This window comes from Chlorocebus sabaeus, chromosome 14 (assembly GCF_047675955.1).
Source record: "Chlorocebus sabaeus isolate Y175 chromosome 14, mChlSab1.0.hap1, whole genome shotgun sequence".
Classification (NCBI taxonomy): Eukaryota; Metazoa; Chordata; class Mammalia; order Primates; family Cercopithecidae; genus Chlorocebus; species Chlorocebus sabaeus.
In genome coordinates, this window is record NC_132917.1 from 36,375,446 (window position 1) to 36,397,526 (window position 22,081).

The window sequence follows — 22,081 nt, forward strand, 5'->3', positions numbered from 1 at the left end:
ACGTTAATACACATGTTGAATCTGAATCTCTTAGATTTCGCTGATGACACTAATATATAAATAAAACTGGCAGATTTCATGTGAGATTATTCATCAGTACTTTTTTGAAACATGAGTCAAGTTTTGCTTCCCACTATGATTATCTTGTGTCCTGTAACTACCGGCATATAATTGAGTCATTTCATAAAACTTGCCAAAACGCAGAAAGGACTGAAGGAAAACAAAACAAAAAAATAGCATTAATATGTAGGAAAAAGTAAGTATTTTCAGTTCAAAAGTGGGAGTCCAGTAGAATAAGTTTGGGAGTGTTTGCACGGTTTTCCTTCTTTGTGCAGTTCAGTTCAGCTGTTCACTAGCTTTTGAAAAAGAAAGAAAAAATTTAATTGTGCCTGCTGAAGTGATTTTTGAAACATATCTTTTACTTTCCATTTTTATCTAAGTGGTCCTCCTCTACTTTTTAGAATGTCAAATTGTAGAATTTGCTTACTGAAAATCTGTGCTTTGGGCTACAAAAGAATATTTAGAAATCCTTACCAAAAAAAAAAAAAAAAAAAAAAAAAAAAAAAGCAGTGGGAGTGGAAATTTGAAAGAGGACCGCCTAATTCAGCACTAAAACCAGTGTGAAAAGCAGTATGTGTGAGCGTGTGTGTGTGTGTATGTGTGTGTCGGGGGGGTGTGAAATGTGTTTTTCAAAGTACTGAGAGGTTGGTTGATGGGACTGTTTGATTAGCTCCTCTGAGAAGAAGAGAAAAGATTTTTGGACCTCTCCCTGTTTCTTCCTTAGAATAATTTGGATGGGATTTGTGATGCAGAAAAGCCTAAGGGAAAAAGAATATTCATTCTGTGTGGTGAAAAATTTTTGAAAAAAAAATCGCTTTCTTCAAACAAGGTATGTCTGATGAATTTCTAAGCTGTGTGTACAGTTACTTTCCATTCATTATTATTGAAATGTGTTTGTCTTTAAGAAACTACAATACAAACCTTGACCAAGTAAGCAGCCTGTACAAATTTCAGTTTCAAGAGAGTTGAGATGAGAGTGGGTGGTACTTGGCATCCTTGTAAACAACTAGTAATATGCATATATATTTATCAATTCTAAATAAACTGCATTGATATTAACATTATAACAAGATTTTTACTGTTTCTTTAAACCAATTTAATTATGGTTACAAATAAGTTGAAAAGTATGACATTTGTGTATAATTTTAAAGTAATTTAAGTCTCTATTATCTTGCTTTTTTAAAAACTTTGCTTGGAATATATGGAATATAATAGCAATATAGCAAATTTCTTATAAAGATGTGTGAATAGCAGTATGAGAAATGGACACACTGGTGTTAACTTAAAAGAGAAACTATTTCGCGTGGATCTCTACTTCTCTCTATTCAGGCAGATTTCAGTGGAATGTAGCTAGATGTGCAAGTCTGAGTCTTGTTTACACTTAAAGTGTTTTCTTAGGCTGAATGCTTCTGTTACTGATAAGCCCAAGAAGGGGCTGGCATTGTTAAGTCTGCCATTGTAGCTCAGCTTTTCACAGGAAGACAGGATATGAAATCTCTTTTAAGTATGATTTGTGTCCAACTAGTATAAACATGAAATAAACGCCTCAAGCACAGGTTAAAGAGAGAGGATAAGACTACATAATCAGACATGATACTTTGCTCCTAACAACCCACAGCATCTTTGCCATTCCTAAATCAAGAGTGGAGTTAAAATTTTTCTTTGGACTTATTGTAAAAATAAAACCAAGCATTCTTGGCCATGGTGGTTGCTCAAAATTGCGTGTGCTAAGAAAATAGTATTTTGCCATTATGTTGTGCTGCAATAAATTTGGAAGTTTTGGTGGTAAAGTTCTGAGGTTGCTTTTCCCTTGGTCTCTTGAAAGATGAAAACACCCTGCAGCAAAGCAGGATCAAACACTGTTTGTTTGTGTATTTTTTTTCTGTGTGTGTTAGCTGAAGTGGTAGCTAGCGCCGGTAGGCAAGCTGGAAGTGCCATCTTTTATTTATTGAATTAAAATATCCTCTTTTGTACAAAAAGCTCCAGATAAATAATTACAAGATTGCAAGGACTTGCATTTTTTATTGCAATATGCTGGTTTCCCAGACTAAGCTTCATTTAAATATATCTTATGGTTCACCACTAAAAAAAAAAAAAAAAAAAAATTTCTTAGGAAGATTGGAAATGCTTACTATCTGTCCTAAAAGTGTTTACTTCATGAATATTGTTAAGAAGATGTGCCTTTTCCACCAAGTTACTGATCACATGAAGAATAGTTTCTTTCAGAGAAAATACGTGAGGTTTGAGAATGGTTTATGAATAGCATCATGAGAACAAAAATGCTTGTGCTGTTCTCAGCTGTGATTCCTATAAGACACATTGAATACAGGAAAGCAGTATGGTTCAATGCATGCGCCAAGCCAGGAGTCCTAAATTATAGTAACAGCTCTGCCACTACCTAACTATTACCTTGGAAAAGGTATATAACAGTTCTTGACTTTTGTTTCCCTCTTTGAAAAACAGAAATAGCAACGCCTGTACACTTTCCCTCCCAGGGTGGCCACAAGGGTCAATAGTGATTCTCAGCTCCCAAGGAGTTTTGAAATGTCAAAACTTCTATAACAATGTAATCTTGGCCTGGCGCAGTGGCTCACTCCTGTAATTCCAGCACTTTGGAAGGCCGAAGTGGGTGGATCACCTGAGGTCAGGAGTTCAAGACCAGCCTGGCCAACATGGTGAAACCCCATCTCTACTAAAAATACAAAAATTAGCCAGGCATGGTGGTGCATGCCTGTAATCCCAGCTACTCGGGAGGCTGAGGTGGGAGAATCACTTGAGCCCGGGAGGCGGAGGTTGCAGTGAGCCAAGATCATGCCACTACACTCCAGCCTAGGCAACAAAGTGAGACTCAGTTTAAGAAAGAAAGAAAGAGAGAGACAGAGAGAAAGAAAATGTAATCTTTTATTCCTCACATATTAAAAAAAAGATTACTTTAGAAAGTATTTATGTAATAAAAACTTCCTGGTCCCCAACATGTTCCCATGAAGCTGTGCCCACATGTGCAGCTTCCCCTCTCCTTGCTCACACTTGGAGGTGTGAGCCAAGTGTCAGCAGCAGTGGGGACAAGACAGAACACATGGGTCTGTCTGTCAGTAGAAGGGCATTTAGCTGTGGTGCCTTGGAGAGCTTACTCAACGTCTCCATCTCTATTTCATCACATACGAAATGAAGAAGTTAGACAAGATAATCTCTAAGTTTCCCTCTCAATCCTATGGTTCTATGCACTGGGACCTCTCCAATGTCAAAATGTGGCCAGGAAAATTTCATTGTTGAGACTCTCTGTACATTGCTAAATGAAGAAGTATCGAAACAGGGCTATGAAACTTATGGTATATTTTAAATATGCATGTTTACCTAACCAGAGATTTTCATGTATACAAAAATGAAATTTACCATAATTATATTCTTCACAAGACAATTAGAGATTATGTATATATACATACACATATACATATATATACACATACAAGTCTCCATATTCTTCACAAGACAATTAGAGGAGATTATATATATGTGTATATATATGCGCACACATATACATAGCGTACTGGAGACTGTGGGTCCAAGTTGTGTGAAAGACTTTTTTCCGTTTGCTGCTATATTTCTGGGACTGTCAGTATAACCCCATGTGGAAAGAATGTCAAATGCCTTAATTTAAAGCCTTACATGTGAGGTCAAGGCAAAAATGGCCCTTCCTGTGCTATGGGTCCTGTGGGTGTTAGGCAGGAAGCTGTGCTACTTTTTAAATGTGTTAATGTTGGCAAGTTACTTAAAGTCTCTTGGCCTCAGTTTTCTCATCTATAAAAGGGGTCTGTTATTACTGCCTACTCCACAGAGCTATGGTAAAGAGATTTGATCAGCGCCTGGCACCCTGTCAGCACCCAAATGTTAGTAAATTTTTTTTAATTATATGTGACTATAATAAAGAAATCAGATCAGCTGTGAAACAAATGATTTGTAATAATCTTCAGACTTTTACACATTAACTCATCGGATACGTTTAGCAAATAGATTCACGGAATTATGTGATATTAATATAATCATTAGAAATTAGTTGCCATCTCTTTATCCAGGGGATCTGAGCTAGTCAATCAATAAATAATAAATGAAAGAGGCAACTTCTGTGATGGTTGTAATCTGAGAAATCTCAAAAGGTTTCCCTTTCACTGTCTTAAAATGTATCTCCCTGTGGTTTGCAGAAGACAGTGAAATTCCTGGCCCTCAAACACACATAGCATTTTGCAAGATGGTGGTGGTAATGATGACCGTGGTGGTGGTGGTGGTGGTGATGTTATAATGATTAACCATCACCCCAACAGCAATAATAATAGGCCAGGTATGGTGGCTCATACCTGTGAACCCAGCACTTTGGGTGGCTGAGGCAGGACAATCGCTTGAGGCCAGGAGTTTGAGACTAGCCCAGGCAACATAGTGAGACCTTGCCCCTACTAAAAATTAAAAAGTTAGCCAGGCATGGCTGTGCTGCCTGTAGTCCCAACTAGTAAAGAGGCTGAGGCAGGAAGATAACTTGAGCCCAGGCATTCGAGATTGCAATGAGCTATGATCATGCACTCCAGCCTGGGCAACACAGCAAGACCGACCCTATCTCAATTAAATAATAATAATAATAATAACTGCTAACACTTACAGAGCTATTCTTATGTGCCACCCACTGTTCAAGCCCTTTTCATATATTAAGTCTTTTTTTTTTTTTTTTTTTTTTTTTTTTTGGCAGAGTCTTGCTCTGTTGCCCAGGCTGGAGTGCTGTGGCGCGATCTCTGCGCACTGCAAGCTCCGCCTCCCGGGTTCATGCCATTCTCCTGCCTCAGACTCCCGAGTAGCTGGAACTACAGGCGCCCGCCACCTAGCCCGGCTAGTTTTTTGTATTTTTACTAGAGATGGGGTTTCACTGTGTTAGCCAGGATAGTCTCGATCTCCTGACCTTGTGATCCGCCCACCTCGGCCTCCCAAAGTGCCGGGATTACAAGCGTGAGCCACCGCGCCCGGTCATATTAAGTCATTTAACCCTAACAGCAAACATATGAGGGGCTCTTACCATCGCCATTATACAGATGAAAAAAACGAAGGCACTGATAATTTGAGTAAGTTGTCCGAAGCCACACAGCTAGTAAGGGAGGGAGCTCAGTTTCAAATCCAAGAGGTCTACTTCCAAAGTCAGACTTTTAACCTGCCAGGCAACAATTACACCTTGTCCTGGTTTTTCTGTGACAGCACCAAATTAGTCTTTGCCATCCCTGAAAACACAGTTCTCAAGCCAAGTGAAATTTCTTTAAGAAAAAAAAAATGTTCCTGCTTGCAGGTAGAGACACCTTAGTAATAATAATGGAGAGGCGTGGAGACAAGGAACTTGCAGGGAAAGGTTTGTCAGGAGAAGAGGGCTTTTATTTCCGTCATTGGTGGATAATCTCCTTTTTGGGTGGATGGGGAAAAGCTGACTCGGGGGAGTTAGGCGGTACTAGAGGAGGAAAGGCTGAGGAAACTCCATCTTGAAGCCCTCTGTGTAGCCAGTCTCCAAAACCTTTCCTTTATCTTCACTGGAAGGTTAACTCAGCAGCTTGTCGCAGAAGAATCACGCTTCCTTGTGACTCAAACTACTTCAGCAAATCACTTTCCCTGATAAGGGTCTCTACATTGACAAGACTCTAGTAAGCATTTCTCAAATTCTTTCCTTCAGTTTGAGAAAGGCTAAACTTCTGTGTGGACGTGTGGTAAAATTCATAAAAATCACCCTTCAGGCTATAGTGAGAAGGCATTCTGTTACCACATTCTTTCTTCTCTTATTCAAAAAGAAAAAAATATATACCTATGCCCTCGGGGGAAACTTACATATAGTTTCCAAGAGATCAGGTCACTGGCATCTTAATGCTATGTGAATTCCCTCCACCGGGCTTCTTTGTGTTCCAGACAGAAAACATGCTTTGGACATAAAGGTGCAAGTTAACTTGCCCAGACTGGCTGTGTTTATACAACATAGTGAGTAAATCTGCACTCCAAAAGGCAAAAAGAATTTGGGGGAAGAGAGATAACATTCAACAACAGAGGAGCAAATATTTATTGGTCCACCTCCATGTGCTATTCCCAATCCCATGTGCTTGGGAAGAAGAGTGAACAAAATTACGTCCATTTTCCTAATCTGGGGGCACACCATAAACAAATACAGTAAGATGCCTGATGGTGATAATGGGCTGTGAAAAACGTAAGTAGCAAAGTAGGATGCAGAGAGCAGTGCGGGTGATGATTTGCATTGCATGATTTGGTGAATGTTAAACAGCGAGATGAAGGAAGCCAGGAGGCAACCTATGCGGGTCCCTGAAGGAAGAGCATTCCAGGCAGAGGGAAAAGCAAATGAACAGCCCTGGGTGGAACCGTGCTTGGGAGGCCAGTGTGTCTGCAGCAAGCTGAAGGAGCAGGAAAGGAGAGCCCAAGGGTGTGCTTTGGACAAGCAGGCACAGAGGGCACTATCCTCGCATGCCTCAATTTCCCCCAGATACTGCCTACCGCTCACTCACACACTGTCTGGGGGGCAGTTCTTGCCTCTGCTCTGGATGAAATCTGTCAGGCCACGCTCAGAGGATTTTTTTTTTTAAAAAAAGACCTTGCTTGTATTCCACTTTCAAACAATCTCAGTTCAGTCATTAACATGTACGTAATACTAGCTAATCCTTAAAAACGTAAAAATGATATTCAGAGCTTAAAGTCTTATCCTTTACATCCAGGCTTGCTTTCTGCAGTGGACAGGGGGCATGTTTCAATTTTCTTTCTCTGCCTTGCGCCTTTACCCCTCTTCCCCTTGGCCATTAATGGTAGTCTCTTCATATCCAGAGTTGAAGTAGACACAGGGAGGTAAGGTGAGAGGCAGGGACAGGCCTCACTAGTTGGTACTGTTATGAGCCAGCATCCAGGTTCCCTGAGCTTCCCCGGGGTTTTCAGCTGCTTCTTGTTCCCATAAGGCACGTCTGTGGGTGCTGTGAGGATTCCCTTCCCTACTGCGTTGGGGATTCCTCACCTGTAGTTCCGTAGATGTTATGAAATAAATCCGTTCTGGCTGGGGGTTTACAGTTCCTCCCTCAGCCCTTGGGCAACTGGTAAGCTCTGTCTGGCTGCTTTCTGCATAGGCTCCCCAGCCCTCCATGCATCTGACTCAGGCCGGAGCAAAAACAACCCCAGGCTGACTCTGTCACACAGAGAGTCCTAATCGCCACAAGCTCTTCCCCCTCTCCTATGGAGGACTTAATCATGGGACAGACACCAAGTCCACGGAGGCAGACATCAGCCCCAGAGACACAACTACTCAGCCACTTCAAATGGGTTACTGGGCATCCAAGCTGGCTTTTCAAAGGAGGTGATTGAGAACCAAGATCCCTGGCTGATGACCTCTCCAGGCAAGAGGTTGTGGAAACTGAGAGAGGTAGTCAGAGATCAGAAAGCAAAAATTTCTTAAAGACAAGTTGTAGGCATTTTCCCTCCTCTTTCCCCTACCCAAATGCAGAAGAGGAGCAGGTAGCCCCCCTACCCGCCCCCGCTCCCCACCGCCCCACTTCAGGCACTGGTGAGAGGAGCTTCAAAGAGACCACTTTGGAACATGGAAGTGGTTGGCTCCTATTGTCTTGAGGCCTCAACCGAAACTAAGACAAAAGGATCATCTTATTTTAACATCCCATTACACAGTCAATTACGATACACTCAAATGTTGACTTAGATGGGTGTGTTATGCCTGGTTACACTTAAAAATATGCCTGGTGCATCATTTTACCCTAAATAACATTTATGTGTGAGACAGAGCTGTGAGTGAGTTCAGGCTCAAATATGACTCTTGAAAAATCGCTTAACCTTGTAACTAAGACCACTGTATTATACAAGGTATGTACTTTATAGTGTGTGTTTTAACAATTGTCAGCCAAGTGTCTCAAAAAGCCTGGGATATTGGCATCAAGGTAAAAAGGAAGATAAAACCATCTTGTACAGTGGGGAAATTCGATGTTAAATGGAGTTAAGTGTTTGAGGTTTGGGATAGAATTCTGGTTCTGCTATACATTTATTCTATAAGCCTCGGCAGGTTTTTTTGTTTGGTTGGTTTTTTGTTTTTTGTTTGTTTGAGTCTCGCTGTATCGCCAGGTTGGAGTGCAGTGGCACGATCTCGGCTCACTGCAACTTCTGCCTCCCAGGTTTGGTTGATTCTCCTGACTCAGCCTCCGGAGTAACTGGGATTACAGGTGCACGCCACCATGCCCGGCTAATTTTTGTATTTTTAGTAGAGATGGGGTTTCACCAGGTTGGCTAGCCTGGTCTTGAACTCCTGACTTCAGGTGATCCACCCACCCTGGCCTCCCAAAGTGTTCGGATTACAGGCGTGAGCCACCACTCCCGGCCAGCTTGAGCAGTGTATTAAAGTTCTTTAAGCCTCAATTTCCTGCTCTGATGAATGGGCGCAATAGTCCTTACCCAATAGGATCACCATGACGATTAAGTAAAATCACCTGTGTACTGTATGCAGCATATAGGAAACATTTAGTAAACGATAGTTATTACTATGGGCATGAACTCTACACTTCTAAAACTTCCCAGAAAGAAGACTGAAAGGATCAATCCCATCTCATTTAACAGGCCACTATATATATCCAGGCCAAAATAGTCAGGAGGCCCTGCAGGAGAGTCTGAGGGCTCCTTCAGAGCTGGGGTTGTTCCCAGAAAGGCCTCTGAAGTAGGACATTTGGTGGCTGCCTTTGGAGAGCTGGGTCTCCTGCTTCTAAATGACCCTGTTTCGACTGGTCCCTGGAAATTCCCGAGGCTTAATTCTCCACAGCCCTCAATTCCTGAGCCACAGACACTGTCCTCCACATCCTCCATTTCACCCAGGTCTCTGGTTGCTGGGATTCAAGAATGTGCTTCTGAGAGGCAGCCCCTCATCTGCCTCTCAGAACCCTGTCATCTGAGAGGAGCCCATTCTCTACTGAGCAGCAGAGGGGAGGGCGTGGATCTTGCAGACACACCCTCATCTTCCTTCCTATCTCAGCTGGAAAGTTTTGCCGGACCTGAGAATGTTTTTCTGTGCTTCAGAATTGAAGGCAGACCAAAAAGCACAGAGTATTCAGGCTAGTCCAGGCTCTAGGGATAATAGTTGAGCAGAACCAAACACCCAGCTCCAAATTCACAGTAGATGGCCCCTTGGCAACTACAAACCTCAAAGCCCAAAGGGAAGAACCGGGAGGAGACAAGGCTAATCCACAGTGTCAAACACATTAGGCAAAGAAGTTTGTGATGAGAGAAGCTCATCTTCCAAAGCTTCATCAGAATCTTTAAACCACTCACGGTTTCCAGGGTAACTCAGAGGAGCAATCACGGCCCACCTCGTCTTTTTGAGGTCCTAGCCTCTTTCCTTTAGATTTACTGATGTTCGTGCCCCTTTCCATTACACAGGATAAATAACTCTTGGACGGGGTTTCTTTAGAGCTCATTTGGGGCATGCCTGCAAACTAGTATTTTTTCCCACTGGCAGTATAAGATCTAAACTACCACTTCAGAAATGTAATTACTGTTTGTAGTCTCTCTAGAAATCACCATTGGTCAAAGCCTTTGTGGATGTGGTAAGCATTACCATATGTCAGGTTCCTAACGCAGTACAAAATAACAGTCTGAAACACACGACCAAAAATGGCTTTGCCTTTTTGGTTTTCCGACATGTAGAAACATGCCACATGGATCAATGAACCTAATGGCACAGGCATACATCAGTTGTATACATCGATGAGGTCTTTAACCCCACCCAACTGCCTGTGAGGAAACATGTTTGCTGTAGGATTATCTCTGACTGTTGGTGGTGAAGGGTGATCCTGGAGAAGGGGATACGCATTCTAGTCATCACAAAAGTACATACAATATTTATGGGAAGTTCCTAGATTGGAATGTCAGTAAGCATAACATTCTCATGAATACATCGAGAAATAAACATTCTCATAAATCAGTTTCTCGGCCCTGGCACTATTGGCCTGTGGGGCTGAGCACTTCTTTGTTGTGGAGACTGTCCTGGGCATTGCAGGATGGTCAGCAGTATCTCTACTCTGGCCTCCACCCACTAGGTGCCAGCAGCATCCCCCTCTCTTGTCAAAGTTGTGACAACCCAAAAAGTCTCCAAACACTATTCTATGCCTCCTGTGGGACCAAATCACCTCTGGTTGTGAACTACTGTCAAAAATATATGAGGAAACTCTACAGCAACATTCTAACAGCATGGTTTCAAGGTCACCCACTTCCATTTTTTATTTCCTGAGCATCCCAGACCTTCTCAGTGGCTGTGACAGCTCACAGGATTTCTTGCCACACTTCTTCCCAGAGCTTGGCTGCAGGGTTGGGGATAGCCTCTCTAGGGACCCTCTGCTTTCATGTTACCAAAAGACAAGCACGTATGTCCTTTTCATTTTACTACTAATCATTTCAGGGGAACAGGACATAACTAGAACAATAAATATGAAAAGGGTTTTAATCAAAGCTGCAGGAAACAGAAGCCAACTTAAACTGGCTCAAGTCAAAGGCCCAAAAACATCAATATCATGCACAGGAGACAGAGCCGAGCTGGACCTTCTTCAGACTGGAAATGGGACCTGGAAAGCGGTGAGAAATGAAGGGATCTTCTCTGCCTGCTCCTCCCAGGGCCACATACTTATTCTCTCCATCTCTCTCTGCCATCCTCTCATACATCTTATTCAGGGCCCCACATGGCCTGCAGCTTGGCATTCACAGCTTCTGAAGCTTTCAGAATCCCGATCCCGATCCCAAAATCCCAAGGGAGACCTCGATTGGCTTCAGTTATCTTTTTTTGCTAGATCACAAGCTTTTGACCAGCTGAGTCATTTACATTTCAGTGACTGTCATCTCTGCATCTGACAATAATAATTGAGCTGCTTCAGTTGTAGATGTAACCAGGCTTTGAAAAGTGAAAAGTGCTATGCAAATGAAGAGTGGCATTTTTATTTTATTAGAGTATCATAGAACAAATCACGGAATCATTTGAAACTTACAGTGACAATCATATGAGGAGTTGGCAGGATAGAAAGAGCACAATATGAAGTTGGAGATCTGGGCTGGTGACTTTGGCCAAGTCACTTCCCTGCTCTGAATTACAGGAATTCTAACATCCATTTCGCCTCCTCAAGTAGCTCTTCGGTGGTTCAGATGAGAAAACAGTTTAGTGAGAAAACTCTCTGCAGACTCTGGTATAAACTCCTGTTGTTACAGCCTTCTGCAGTTAAAACTACTGTATGGACGGCCACTGCGAGTTAGGTAGCAGTTAGGAATAATCTTTCCGCTGCCAGCCGAGTGCAAGGGAAATGTATTATCTCACATAACAGACAGTCCAGGGGCAGGCCCAGCCTCCCAGGCACAAGACAAATCATAGCTCTGACTCATCTCTCTGTGATTTGCCTGGCTGCCCTCCTCGCCTTGAGTTAGGATTTTCCTCTGCTGGACTTTTCTCGTGGTCACAAGATGGCAGCCAGCAGACCCCCAACAACCTGCTCCCTTGTTCGTTTTCAACAAGAGAGCCACCCTCTCCCCCAAAAAAATATAGGCTTCAAGTCCTTCCATTCTGTCTGTTACAACCCAGGACACAGTCCACCTGGACTAGTAACTAGTATGATCACCTGGCAAGGGCTTGGTGCTGATGGGCCCAAGCCCGGAGCAGTTGCCAGCAAGGGGGCATGTCTAACCATCCTTGCCTTAGGCCCCAAAGTGGGATCCGCCTGGGAGCTGCAGATGGACCCACTTCCTCTCAGTGGCCGGGCTGCACTGATTTCCTTTACCAAATTGGGATTCTGTTAGGAAGGAGGAAGGGGAAAACAATGCTCTGTGTAGGCCACCAACAATGTCCATCCAGTCCACGTAGCCTGACTCAGAGCACATCTTCAATAGCCTTGTGCATTCTTAGGAACCAACATATTGAGAAAAGACAATATTTCCCCTTCCTTACCTATTTGGCACACAGTTTCTGCCAGAATTTCTTTAGGATTAAAAAAAAAGGAAGTAAAGAAGAATTGGGAAGAGAAGAAAACTCAAGAAAGAAAGAAAAACTACTGTCCCCTCTGGCACACTCTCTCTCTCTCTCTCTCTCTCTCTCTCTCTCTCTCTCTCTCTCTCTCTCTCTCAGAATCCTGGGGGATTGTAATGATGATTCCAAGGTGGCCGCTGGTGTTGTGGCAACAGGAAATGCAGTGTTTCGGACCTTGGCCAGAGGAATACATCTGTATGAAGGTTTACGTACAGATAGAGGCCACCACCACATTGTAAAGGACCTCCCCACTCCCCATCTAGTGCCAACTTCCTTTTCCTGTTCTCACCAGATCAACCCACATCCACTGACAAGCGGAGGAGGCTTTACGGTCAGGCAGAGATGAAGAAAGCAGGGCTGCAGATGTGGCCTCTCCCCATTCAGAGATGTCTGTCCTCAAGGGATTTTTGGCATTTTGGAAACACAGCACAGCCTCTTATAACTAGTAAATGTTTCCAGATGGATACTGGCTCTTTCTGCCTCATGGACAAAGAGTATGGTTGGGTGCTCCCCCATGTAGCATTGTAGTTCAGACAAACACCAACATTACATAAATCCTACATGTCTACTAGGGCAGAATTTTTTCCAAGCGAGTGGCTCAAGTAAGCCTCTAGGGGGCTTATTAAAAATGATGAATGCAAAAATAATTTTTAAGCCTTCCATGTCTCCCTGTTGCCTAAAGGATCAGTTCCACATTCTTTAGGCATGACATTCAAGGCTGACATGACCCTTCATCCCTCTTTGACAGTCTGATTCCTCTCCCAGCCTCCCTAAGCAACTGCTAGTTCTGAGGCTCCACTGTCGCTAGGTCCTGTCCTTTCCTGTTCACTCATTCATTGTTTTCCAGCCTGCCAATTAAATAAATTCAAGCCCCTCCCAATCCCCACGTTTCAGGCCTATGTGCCCATCCACCCTTTTGCCATCACTGCATCCCCAGTAGCAGAGGTTCCCAATGCTGTTTGCACAGTAGAGTCACTTGAAAAGCTTTAAAACAATATCAGGCCAGGCGCAGTGACTCACACCTGTAATCCCAGCACTTTGGGAGGCTGAGGCGGGCAGATCACCTGAAGTCAGAAGTTCGAGTCCAGCCTGACCAATATGGTGAAACCTCATCTCTATTAAAAATACAAAAATTAGCCAGGTGTGGTGGTGGATGCCTGTAATCCCAGCTACTTGGGAGGCTGACGCAGGAGAATCGCTTGAACCCAGGAGGTGGAGGCTGCAGTGAGCCCAGATCACGCCACCGTACTCCAGCCTGGGTGACAGAGTGCAACTCTGTCTCAAAACTAACTAACTAACTAAATAAATAAATAAAACAATATCGATATAAACTCAGGTCAATTAAATTAGAATGAAGATGGAGTAAGTGCATGTACTATGAAACAGCTATGGCAAGGGGAGAAATGCAGAGCTTCTGGACTTGGAACGTCTGATTTGAATCCAGCTCCTCTTCTTTCTAGCCTGGGAAAGTCTGTAACCTCTGCATGCTTCCAATTCCTTACCTCTAAAATGAAGGCAAGAAATAGTCTCTACCTCACAGAGTTGCTGTGAAGATTAAATGAATTAATATATTACTGACACTTAGTATATGCTCAGTAAATGTTAGTTATGATGTATGCATGCCAGTCTCCTGCAGGAAGACTCAAAGCAACTTGATGCCAGGACCTGCATCTTGTTTCCCTCTGCCTGGCACATAGTACATATGCTTTTATTTTTGAATGATTAATGGATGCACAAAAGAACATGAATGTTGGTTTTAGGAAATCAGGGTGATTTATGTAGAAGAAGTGGCCCAGGAGCTGAAGCTTGAAAGATGGATGGGTTTGTGGTGAGGGTTGGTAAAGTAATCCAGATAGAACAATAATGTGAATGTGAGCCAAGGTACTGACATGTAGAGTGTGGAGAAAAGACCAAAAGCCCAGGTGTGCTGGGGTCAAAGGAGAGGTTTACTAAGGAGAATTGCGGTGAGATGGTGTTGAAAGGGAAGGCAGGCCATTTCATGAAGAGTTTGTAATGCCTCACTAAGGAATTTGAGCTTTATTCTGTAGAGAATGAGTGGACTATGAAGAAGAATTCTGAACAGGTGAATGCACAATCAGACCTGTGCTTTAGGAAGCTGATCCTTTCCAACTGAAAGAAAGATTGACCTGGAGCAAGGAGCAAGAGTGAGTTAGGAGATTGCTGCAGCTTCCCATCTGAGATCAACATTGTCTGTATATGTTAAGTCTTCCTAACAGATCACATATAATGAAGCTCTTTGGACTCTATCTGGTTTATGTTCATTGAAGCACTGCTAAATTTGGTGGTGGAAGTGATAATGATAACAACAATACCTCTTAAGTGTCCCTTTCAATTTCAAGAGTTTTTTCATTATTTCATTTTTATATTTTACTAATATTGGATTTATTAACATATATGCACAGGGTAAAGATTTAAATAGAACAAAATGGTAAGACACCTTCCCATCTCTGATCACCACTTATCCAGTTCTCTTTCCCTGACACAACCACTGTTATTGGGTTCTAGTGAATACTCCTCCCACTCTCTAGGCATGAAGAATATATATATTTAAAGTATAGAATCTGATAAGTTTTGGCATATGAATACTGTGAAACCATCACCACATCAAGATAATGAACATATCCATCCCCAAATTTTTCATGTGTTCCTTTGCTGTCTTACTTCTGCTCTTATGTCTCCAGGACTCTCCACTCCCACTCCCCAGGCTCCTGGATACCACTGATGTGCTCTTTGTTACTATAGAGTAGAGTTTCCAGATGCAATGTAATCATATGAATGTAAAATTGGACAGAATGTACTCTTTTCTGTCTGACTGCTTTCACTTAATGTAATTATTTTGAGATTCATTCCTGTTGTTTTATGTATCAATAGTTCATTCCTTTTTATTGCTGAGTAGTATTCCATTGTATGGATAAACCACAATGTGTTTATCCATTTATCTGTTGATAGATTTTGCATCTTTCCCAGTTTGGAGCTATGAGAAATAAAGTTGTTAAAAATATATATGCAGAAGTCATTGTATGGACATATACTTTCATTCCTCTAGGGAAAATGCCTAGGAGTGAAATGGCTGCAACTTATGGTAAGAATATACTTAGCTTTTTAACTTTTCGAGATACCACCAAACTGTTTTCCAATGTAGTTGTACCATTTTACATTCCTGTTAGCAATTATTCCAGTCCTCCACATCCTTACCAACACTTGGTAATATGAATCTTTTCAATTTTAGTCATTCTTTCTCCAAGTTGCTTTTGTATGCATTGCCACATTCAATTCCCAATGGACTTGCTTTAATTTTCACACTTATTGGTCACCAGTGGTGAACATTATCAAGTGTCTTCTTCTCGCTGTGGTCTTTATTTTCCCTGCTTAAATTCCTTTTCGCTTTCTTTGCCTTTTTACACTTCCTCCACATTTGACAAAGTGCATTCTTCTCATACATCTTTAACTGATGAACAATTTGCCCCTTATCTGTAAATCTCAAGCATTTTGACACAGAGATTTAAGAAAAGTCCACTTTGCTTTTTCAATCTTAACAAGATGCAACCTGCAGATTGTCTTATAAACAAGGGGTAGAAAGAAGGGTGCAGGATCAGGAGCCATGAAACCCAGGCTTGATTTTGTGTATGTGACCTTGAATAAGTCACTCACCCACGGCAGGCCTCAGTTTCCTTACCTCTAAAATGGGAATTGTGCATACTCCACATCCTGCACAAGTTTACTGTGAAGAACAAGTTTGTATTCACTCATTTTTTCAACAAATGTGTATGTTTGTACCCACTACCAAACACTATTCCAGGCTCTAGAAACTGAACAGTGAACAAAATAGGCAACTCTAGAAATGCACACAAAGTCACTTTATTTAAAACACTGTGAAAAACTATATAAATATAAAGCAATATTATTATTTATTACCAACTTGCTCTCTTCTGACTCTGGGCAGAAAGAGAGATCTAATGAACTTTGTTGTGCTAATCCACTTATACTAATGTGTACTCTTCTTTCACAACCAGGCATCATTTGCCTCACCAGAACTACATATTTGGGATTCTTTATGTTATATCTCATGGCACGTCCATAAATTTGTGAATCAGTAACACATTCTTTTGGAAGCCCCTATTGTTCAGTTTTTGTTAGAACCTGGGTGAGCACGTGAGGAATTAGGGCTCCAGTGTTACCATGTGCCCCACAGCTCTGTGACATTGGACCGCCTGCAGAAACTGCTTAATGGTGCTGGTGGCAGTCCTCATGCTCAGCCTTGGCAATGGCTGAGAGAGGGTTTGATTTTTTTTTTTTTCCCCACACATTTCAAAAGGCACATTTACATTTTAAGTGCTTGAGTAAACGGACCAAGCAAGTGTAGAAATTGCAGTGGTGAGAAATAAGCTTCAAGTATTCTAAGACACTAGAGTGATTCTGGTCAGTTTCCATTATTGATAAGCCAACACTTGGGTGAGATCTCCTCGGGGATTAGAGCATCTCCCGGAATCCTGTTGGTTTTTATTCATTCATTCCAGCTTCTAAAGGTCATGTCCATCATGACTCTAAAGTTGTAGGACAGATCTGAGAGTACTTCTCTCTGCTCTCCGCCTTCCCTTTGGGTTTGTTTGTTGATTAGCAGTAATATCAATATCAATACTGTTTTATTAATTTTTATTGAGATATAATTCACATACCATAAAATATACCATTTAAAGTGTATAATTTGGCCGGGGGCAGTGGCTCTCACCTGTAATCCCAACACTTTGGGAGGCCGAGGAGGGTGGATCACGAAGTCAGAAGTTCAATACCAGCCTGGCCAACATGGTGAAATCCCATCTATACTAAAAATACAAAAATTAGCCAGGTGTGGTGGCAGGCACCTGTAATCTCAGCTACTTGGGAGGTTGAGGCAGATAATTGCTTGAACCCAGAAGGTGCAGGTTGCAGTGAGCTGAAAATGCACCATTGCACTCCAGCCTGGGCTACAGAGTGAGACTCCATCTCAAGAAATAAATATATAAATAAATAAATAAATAAATAAATAACATATCGTGTATAATACAGTTGTTTCTAATGTATTCATAAGATTATCTTCCCTTTGTTTTGTTTCCTCTTTAAATTTCCTAGGGAAAAGGAGGAGCCCTCATTACTCACATTGATTCAACACATATTTACTGAGCACTCAAAAAGTCAAATAAAAATCCCTGCCCTTGTGGAGCTTGCATTATAGTGGGGAACTCCATAAAAAATAAAATAAGTAGGGTATAAAGTATGTCAGAAGTGATAAGTCAATGGAGAAAAAGACAGTAGGAAACGGATTGGGTATATCGGTTGGTGGTGGGAGAGGTGGGAGGGGAATTGTGATTTTAAATTGGATAACCAGGGAATGTCTCATGGGAGGTAACATTTAAGCAAAGATTTGAAAGAAATAAGGGAGCAAGTCATGTGCTTATCCAGGGAAATGGCATCCAGCCAGAGGAAAAGGTGGTACAACAAGTGCAGAGACCCTGAGGTAAGAGGTGTTCCAGAAACAGCCAAGAGGCCGGTGTGGCTGAAGACTACTAATTGAGCAGGAGAATAGTGTGAAATGAGAACAGAAGGGTGGACAGAGGCCAAATCAAGTAGGGTCCTGAGCCACTTGTAAAGACTTAGGCTTTTCTTCTGAGTAAGACAGGGAGCCACTGTAGAGTGTAAGCCAAGAAATGCCATGGACTGACTCACTTTGAATAGGATCATGCTGGCTGCTCTGTGAACTGCAGAGGACAAAGGAAGAAGGGAACTGCCTAGTTATGAGGCTAATTGCAATAATCTAGGTGGGACAGGGCAGAGCCTGCCACAGATGGCATTGGTAATGGTGAGATGCTGAGAAATGGTCAGTTTCTGGATAGAATTTGAATGTAGCGCCAACAGGACTGGCGGGTGGAGAGCATGTGGGTGTAAGAGAAAGAGAAGTCAAGGATAACTCGGATGAAATCTGCAATGTTGAGTGGTAACAGTCAATTAATGGGGCTGTATAGGTGGGTCCAGTAGGGCAACCTGGTATACTGCATTTATCCAATAGGAAAGCTAAACACTCAGGCTTGAAGATACATAAATCGTTCTGGAGTTTCTCAAATTAATAAAAAACAAAAAAATTACCTGTTATCACACTATTTCCAAAATATAATCTGGCTACTTAAACATCAAGTTGCCAAACAGATTGTACATATGATTTTGTTTTTATTTTGAAGCTAAAGATGTAACCAGTGGCCAACTACCTTAATTGGGAAATTTAACATATTGCAATCGTTGTTGCAAATTAATAAAGTGATCAGTTCTGTTTGGGGTTACTCTTGCTGCTTAATTTAATTGCTTGTAATAAAGCTTTCATACACTAAACAACTTTAAGTTAATTGCATCGAGTACTTGTATACTATCTCAACCCATAATCTAATAATTGCTTTTTATGAATAAATATGCATAGCAGTGTATCAAATATTGTTTATAAGCTTAGATTGGGCCTAGCTAGTACTAGATTGTGCTTATCTCTTTCTAGATCTCCATTCAGTGATGTCACTTTGGTGGCTTCAAAATCAGCCATGGTAGGAGGGTTTGCTACCACAGAAACTGACAAGTTCTGCAAATCAGGGCTTTTATTTTTTTTAACCAGTACACCAAAGAACACAGCAGAGGGTAGAGTTATGAATGCCAGCTTTGGGCCACACAACCGTGGCACCGGAGTCGGGGGGATATAGTGGAAGCCATCTGCCCAGAGGGGAGGAGTGTTTTACTACCATTGACATTGTTTAAAATTGCTAGCTCATAAAGATAATAAAAAGCAGACCAACTTTAAGTCTTTTCATTCTCTACAAATTTCTCCCTTATTGCCTGTGCCCAGGGCAGATTCCTCCCACCCACTTTCACCTCCATTCTAATCCTTTCACCACCTTGAACCACGGTTATGACATTTAACTTCGCTAAGCCTTAGTTTCCTCATCTGTTCAATGAGGATCATAAGACCTATCATGGTGACTTATTGTGTGGATTCAAAACAATACAGAATGCACAGAATATACTCAATTAATAGTAGTACGAGTAAACCTTTGACAGTTTCCTCATAGCCTTAAGAGAAAGATGAGAAACTCCCTTATAGATCACCAGCATTTTCATATCTGTTGCACTCTCCAACGTCTGGGTCTCTGTTGGCACTCTTCCCCCACTTGGAGCCACTTCTCTCGTTTCTGCATGTTCAAAGCCTGTTCATTCTTCAAAGTTGACCCAGTGGCCACCATCTCTATGAGGCTTTCTCTTATTCCCATAGCTGCCGTAATCTCTGTCCTTCTAAACTTTCTGGCCCTTGGGGAATCTCTAGCACCACCCGTACCTACTGGATTAGCAAGAGCACTTTAGCAAGAGCCCCAGGTGATGAGTATACACAAGCCGGCCGGGCTCAGGGGCTCACGCCTGTAATCCCAGCACTTTGGGAGGCCCAGGCAGGTAGATCAAGATGTCAGAAGTTCAAGACCAGCCTGGCCAAGATGGTGAAACCCCGTCTCTACTAAAGATACAAAAAATAGCCAGGCGTGGTGGCACGTGCCTGTGATCCCAGCTACTTGGAAGGCTGAGGCACAGAATTGCCCCTTAAACCCAGGAGGCGAAGGATACAGTGAGCCAAGATCGTGCCACTGCACTCCAGCCTGGGTGACAGAGACTACGTCTCAAAAAAAAAGAAAAAAGGTTCAAGAAGCCCGACTCAAAACCACTGATTCTCAAACTTGGCTGCATGTTGGAATTACTTGAGAAGTTGTTAAAACTTAATTAACTAGACTCCCAACCCAAGAGAGTCTTATTCAATTGGTCTGGGGTACAACCTGGGCATCAGGATTTTTTTAAACTTTCAGGTGATACTATTAAATAATATGCAGCAAAGTTTGAGAACCACTGGTCTATAAATTTCCCCTTACACTCTCTTATGAGGACTTAACATTCTCTTATGCAATTTAACATGGTTATTTGTGTCCACTTATGTTTTTCCACCTATATTAAACTGTAAGTCTTTCAAGGGTGAGAATTGTTTTTTAATTCAATTTTTAGCACTTTCTAACAAAATGTAGCCATATAATAGGAGTTTAATAAATATTTATCGAATGAATAGTGAAGTATTAATAATTGTAATCTAAATATGTTTTCTGAATGCCATAAATGTGGTTACTTGGACATATTCTCATAAAGAAGACTACTTGGACATATTCTTAAAATCGTAGAGCTATTTCCTCTTCAGTTCTTTTTTTTTTTTTTTTTTTTTTGAGACGGAGTCTCGCTCTGTCGCCCAGGCTGGAATGCAGTGGCCGGATCTCAGCTCACTACAAGCTCCGCCTCCCAGATTTACACCATTCTCCTGCCTCAGCCTCCTGAGTAGTTGGGACTATAGGCGCCCACTACCTCGCCCAGCTAGTTTTTTTTTTTTTTTTTTTGTATTTTTTAGTAGAGACGGTTTCACTGGGTTAGCCAGGGTGGTCTCGATCTCCTGACCTCGTGATCTGCCTGTCTCGGCCTCCCAAAGTGCTGAGATTACAGGCTTGAGCCACCGCACCCGGCCTTCCTCTTCAGTTCTAAGTAAACATCAAATACTTGAAGAATTGGAGGCTGGTGGCCAGAATGGGCTTTCTAACTGAAAATAGCATCTCTGGATACCAGCAAGGCCAGCCACTGCCATCTCTATGTGCTGCTTATGGAAATCTGTAGCCTGGAATCCTAAGACTCCAGAGGGCAATGCAAAATGATGCAGCCCATCCCTACGCTCTGTGCATCCAAATCAGAACCCCCGGCTGCAATATGATGATGTTATTGTTTCTTTCTCTCCAGGGTGTCATTCTGATATTTATGAGGACTGTTGTTCTCACTATGAAGGCATCTGTTATTGAAATGTTCCTTGGTAAGTACTTTTATATGTGTATCTGGATACCCTTTTAGCATTTTCCTAAGATCCAAAGAATCCAGCCAAGAAAAGTTTTAAACCAAGACAGAGCATATAAACAATACAGTGTATCTTTTTATGACAAACATTTTGAAGAGATGTTTTAAGAAAGAATGTTAAGCAAAGATCAAATTCAGGATGCATGTGTATATGTTTTCATGTAAAGCAAATACTGTATATGTATTACATATATGTCTCAGTATATTACATATTACACACACACATACACACACCTATCTTGTGTATTCCTCAGCAATTAGCAAGTATTTTAGATACTGCATATTTGCAGATTCTAAATGTAGGGATCTTCTCATTTCTTAATTTCCAAAAAAAAAAAAAAACTTACTGCTGACATGGCTTTACCTATAGCATTGGCGACTCACACTTTTACAGATGATTCTTTCTTTTTTTTTTTTTTTTGAGACAGAGTCTTACTCTGTCGCCCAGGCTGGAGTGCAGTGGAGTGATCTCGGCTCACTGCACCTCCGCCTCCCAGGGTCAAGTGATTCTCCCGCCTCAGTCCCCAAGTGGTTGGGATTACAGGCACACGCCACCACGTCCGGTTAATTTTTGTATTTTTAGTAGAGACGGGGTTTCACCATGCTGGCCAGGCTGGTCTGGAACTCCTGACCTCGTGATCCGCCTGCCTCAGCCTCCCAAAGTGCTGCGATTACAGGCGTGAGCCACCACACCCGGCCAGAGATGATTTTTTTTTTTTTTTTTTTGAGACGGAGTCTCGCTCTGTCGCACAGGCTGGAGTGCAGTGGTGCAATCTCAGCTCACTGAAAGCTCCGCCTCCCGGGTTTACGCCATTCTCCTGCCTCAGCCTCTGGAGTAGCTGGGACTACAGATGCCCGCCACCACACCCGGATAGTTTTTTTGTTTTGTTTTGTTTTGTTGCTGTATTTTTAGTAGAGACGGGGTTTCACCGTGTTAGCCAGGATGGTCTCAATCTCCTGACCTCGTGATCCACCCGCCTCAGCCTCCCAAAGTGCTGGGAT

At 42.2% G+C, this 22,081-nt stretch overlaps 1 protein-coding gene across 3 annotated transcripts in view; it reads left to right on the plus strand.

Moving 5' to 3' along the window:
• The first annotated feature begins 324 nt into the window (after positions 1–324).
• Positions 325–22,081, plus strand: part of VIT (vitrin) — a 127,651-nt gene continuing 105,894 nt past the window's right edge. For all 3 annotated transcript variants that reach the window (XM_038006790.2, XM_038006791.2, XM_038006792.2), the window contains exons 1-2: positions 325–889; positions 20,969–21,038. In XM_038006790.2, coding sequence (XP_037862718.2) covers positions 20,987–21,038 — 52 coding nt within the window. In that variant the 5' untranslated portion in view covers positions 325–889; positions 20,969–20,986. The remainder of the gene's footprint in view (positions 890–20,968; positions 21,039–22,081) is intronic.